The sequence below is a fragment of the Phocoena phocoena genome, chromosome 4, assembly GCF_963924675.1.
Source record: "Phocoena phocoena chromosome 4, mPhoPho1.1, whole genome shotgun sequence".
NCBI lineage: Eukaryota > Metazoa > Chordata > Mammalia > Artiodactyla > Phocoenidae > Phocoena > Phocoena phocoena.
In genome coordinates, this window is record NC_089222.1 from 63,041,677 (window position 1) to 63,045,999 (window position 4,323).

The 4,323-nt window shown below is 47.4% G+C and overlaps 1 protein-coding gene across 3 annotated transcripts; it reads right to left on the reverse strand.

The window, feature by feature from the left end:
• Positions 1-498: 498 nt before the first annotated feature.
• On the reverse strand, positions 499-4,070 carry THPO (thrombopoietin). 3 transcript variants are annotated; one of them, XM_065876465.1, is made up of 6 exons: positions 4,027-4,039; positions 3,664-3,791; positions 3,286-3,372; positions 1,615-1,782; positions 1,295-1,375; positions 795-1,178 (listed from the first exon to the last, which is right to left on the reverse strand). In XM_065876465.1, exons 1-6 carry the CDS (start codon positions 4,037-4,039, stop codon positions 795-797), a joined length of 861 nt encoding a protein of 286 aa, XP_065732537.1. The 3 variants fall into 3 exon arrangements, with proteins under 3 accessions (XP_065732535.1, XP_065732537.1, XP_065732536.1); XM_065876463.1 differs by having other exon boundaries at positions 499-1,375; positions 4,027-4,070; XM_065876464.1 differs by having other exon boundaries at positions 795-1,358.
• Between the last annotated feature and the right edge of the window lie 253 nt (positions 4,071-4,323).

Consider the following 4,323-nt stretch of genomic DNA (forward strand, 5'->3'; position numbering starts at 1 on the left):
AAGAGACTAACCTTAGCTCTGAGCAGAAAACCAAAGCTTTTTTCTGTCATAAGCCCTACCTCTGTTCAGAAGCTAGGCCAGGCCAGGCCTTTGCAGAATTATCATATGAAAAAGAGTATACAGAGAAATAGTTATAAATTTGTGCAGAAAATAGACCAGAGATAACTAACTGCTCTGGTGAACATTATTAATAGTTAAAAAAAATAGCTTTTGTAGTTTTATGGCATGTAGTAAACAAATTATACTTTTTCTGTCCTGCAGGTCTCCCTTCACCAGGGCTTTGGGTTTCAGGTGAAAGCAGAAAATCTGGTAAAGGCATACCTCGGAGATATTGCAGGTTCAGTTCCAGACCACCACAATAAAGTGAATATCACAATAGAGCGAGTCACACAAATTTTTTGGGTTTTTTTTTGTTTCCCAGTTATGTTTACATGGTACTATAGTCTATTAACTGTAATAGTATTATGTCTAAAAAAAAAAAAGCAATGTACATACCTTCATTCAAAAATACTTTATTGCTAAGAAATGCTAACCATCATCCGACAACACAGGGTTGCCACAAACCTTCAATTTGTAAAAAATGCAGTATCTGTAAAGCATAATAAAATGAGGTATGCCTGTATAGCTGCAGTTGTCTCCCAGGGCCTCTCCTCCGAGTAAGGGGATTGTACTTGGGAGGCGATGCTGATGTCGGCAGTGCCTGAGTACCTTACTCTTCCTGAGACAGATTCCGGAAGTGAGAGTGGGCTGCAACTAGAAGACGACTGGTAGAGTTGGGTGTGATAGCAGAGGGGTCAGGAAGCATGGGTTGGAGCTGGACCGTGGGGATGGGCAAGGTGGGTGAAGGAGAGAAGAGTGTGTACTGTCCAGGAGGAGGATGGGCTGGGGAAGGAGACTCTCCAGGCTGGAGGTAGGGTGGCAGGGAGTCCATGTCTGAAGTTTCCGGAGGAATATCCGGGGCTCTTAGGGTCCTGGGTGTGGGTCCAGGAAAGAGTCCGTGAATTCCACTCAGGGGTCCATGTGTCCTGTTCAGGTGTCCAGGGATTTGGTCTAGGGACCTGGAGGTTTGGTTCAGCAGACCAGGAATCTTGGCTCTGAATCCCTGCAGCCTGTTCAGAAGTCCAGAGCCAGTAGTTCTGGCTGAGACACTGGAGTTTGTCTCCAACAATCCAGAAGTCCTGTTTGGGAGCTTGTTCAGTATGAGAAATGGAGAGGTGTTCCCCGGGATAGCTGTGGTAGGTGGGGCCCGCTTGGCACAGAGGGTGGGTCCCACTACAAGCAGCAGGAAACGCACCTTTCCTCGGAGCAGTCGTTGGAAGCTCAGGAAGATGGCACTGGGATCCTTGTGAGCTGTGGTCCTGCCCTGCGCAGAAAGCTGAGGGCAGAGGATGGGCCTGAGGCCAGAGACCTGGGCCAGATATCATGCCTCCCTGTCTATGTGGGAAAGATATGGTACCAGAACCCAGGCTTTGTGGCTGGAGGGAGCACTCCTTAGCAGGTCAGCTCTTCCACCCTCAAGATTTCTAAAATTCCCCTTTCTTCCCTCAGGTCTTCTGAGGGGACCGAGTCAGAAAAGAAAGACAGCTTCTATAGTTCCCTTGACTGGGGACTTACCTGGGTTCCTAGGAGGCCCTGCAGGGCCCCAAGGAGGAGGCGGACCTGTCCAGAAAGCTGCACCAGTAGGGATGAGAGGCAAGTGGGTCCCAGTTGTCCCCGCGCTGCCATCACTGCCTCCAGCAGAAGGGTCGAGGCTCCCAGAACGTCCTGTGCCTTGGTCTGTTCCTGGGAAAGAGATGGAAGAGAGAAACGGACAGCTTCAAAGGGTATGCTAATAGCGGGTGGGGAGCCTGTAAGAGTAGCCAGCAGAATGAATCATAGGAGCTGAGAATTGGACAGGACCTAGGTCCCACCCAGTACAGGAATTCCTTCAGTCTCCCGACAATTGGTCATCAGCCTCTGCTTGAATAACGCCAGTGTCCAGTAACGCAGCCTGGTCTCACATGTAATTTCAGTGAGAAAAGCTCTTTTTTTTTTTTTCTTACATTATGCTGAAATCTGCCCTATTATAGCTTTTACCTCTTGGTTCTAGTGCTGCAAATCTACTCTTTCTGCTATAAAACCAGGATCATATGATTTAAAAAAAAATTAATGTAGATATAAGACCATCATAAAGATTATAAAGATGAAGGAAAGGGGCTTGCTGATAAATGGCAGAGCTAGAGCTACAAGGGATCACTAGCAATTACACTTCCTCCCTGTTCCAATCCCCCAGAAGACCTGAGGGAAGCAAGGGAATTCTAGGGATCTTGAGGGTAGAGGAGCTGACCTTCTAAGCAGCGCTCCCTCCTGGTAGGTTTCCTGAGTGAGTCTCAGACTGAAGCACTTCATGCTCTACCACAAGACTGACACTCTTCTCCAAGCTAATCACACAAGCTTTATTATTTTTTTAAACCATTCCTTGCATAACATATTTTCTAACCTCTCACTGTTCAGGTTGCTTTCCTCCTTTTGGAAACATGCTAGTTTAATATGGTCCCTCTGAGTAAATTAGCATGTTTCTAAAAGAGGATGGCTAGTACTCGGTGTAGTAGTTTAAGTGCCGTCCACTCAGAATAGAGTTTTTTAGGAATATTTCTACAATGTGGACGTTAAACATCTAAAGCCACCTATGATCCCTACCTTTTTAAGTAGCTATTTCAATAATGTTGTTACAATGCTAAGTTTGGGGTCAATCCAACCCTCCCAGGTCCTTTTCATAGTGAGTACTAGGGCTAGAAGTTTATATGAGGTATGTAGGGACACTGTGGCCTGAAAGCTGGAATAGGATTTTATTCAATTACTTTTCACATCTACAATTTTATATACATCTCTGTTAAATTTCACCTTGTTTTTGACCTAGCCTTTTAGCAGTTTGAACCTTAATTCTGTTTTTTGTTATTTTAGCTGTGCATCCCAGTTTTGTGTCATCTGAGGATGACAGATCAGTCTTGCTTCTTCACACCAACTTAAGAAGGCTGAACAGAAATAGGTCAAAAGCATGGCCATGAGAGACTTCTATCCAGCTCTTCATGGTGGTCAACTTTGACTCTATTTTACGTAGTGGACCACAAACCATCATCTTGTCCAGAGGATATCCCCATAGTAGAATGTATGTTGGGTTAGGGTGGCCAAGCTGAAGGTGAGATCTTTTTAGGGAGCTCAGGAATTTTGAAAAATCCATGGGAATCAGTAGGAAACACATGAAGACAGGATTCGGGAAACCAAGGGAAAGGATGGCTTTCTTACTGTCTGGGTTTTCCATTCTCCCAAGCTGAAGTCCACAGCAGGCAGCAGGACGGGTGTGGACAAAGGGTTAACGTCTGGGCACTGGCTCTGTTGAAAAAGATTGGTGGGGGGATGGTGGAGAGGGCACTGAACTAGAGGGGGTTATGGTGGCCCAATTACCAGGACAGGCTTCCATGAAATATAACCAGACTAGAGCTTTTAAGAGAGGGTTTGATTGTAAACCATAATCCTTGTAAAGGGGTGGTAATTAGGCGGGGGGTGGTCTTACCGAAGACAATATTAGAAGAGTAGTGATCGGAGGGAATGAGAGGAAGTGATAGGAGTCAGGGTATCTCACCAGTTAGCTGGATAGTGGGGAGAGTGCTTGGGGATTCTCACCAGTCTGCTGTGAAGGACATGGGAGTCACGAAGCAGTTTATTTAGGAGTCGGGGGTCACAGGCAGGAGGAGCCGGGCTGGACAGAGTTAGTCTTGCAGTTAGGAGAGGCATGACCACGAGGAGCAATTCTTAGATGAGGAGAGGTGAGGTGGAAAGGGGCGGATAAGGAAGAAATCGTTGTTGGGTGGTGGTCCAGGAATTCCCACTTAGGACCCAGACCTGAAATCCACGGAATCTGCCTCTCAGAGGCCTTATTCCTGGGAGATTGAGGTCCCCCCTGCCCCCGCACCACAGCACATCTCCTTTCTCTTTCCCCTCTACCAAGATCTGATTTGGCCCTAGGTCTCTCAAGGGTTTTCTTACCAGTCAGCTCCATTCTGGCCAGGCTGTCTGGTTGGAGTGGCTCCCTGTATGGGGCCTCTCCCCTGAATCCGTCCTGGGGCCATGGAGGCGGCTTGGGCTCTTGCACTTCTGGGCAGAGTGGGGTGGGGCACAGGTGGGGCACAGGTGGGCCAAGGAGGAGGGTCTAGAATCTATCCTGCAAGTGACAGGAATAATGAACATTATTGAGTTTCAAGGAAAACACTCTGCCTGGCTGGTGGAACAGATGCTGGGAGGGTGTGAGATGCTGACCAGCCTAGAACTGCTAAAGCTCGGACT

Excerpts from the sequence above, each read along its gene's own strand:
- THPO (XM_065876463.1), bottom strand. Across the intron at positions 3,373-3,663 it reads ATGTCCTTCACAGCAGACTG|AGCCAGTGCCCAGACGTTAA; the intron begins GTGAGAATCCCC and ends CTTTTTCAACAG. Across the intron at positions 1,376-1,614 it reads AGGGCCTCCTAGGAACCCAG|CTTTCTGCGCAGGGCAGGAC; the intron begins GTAAGTCCCCAG and ends CTCTGCCCTCAG.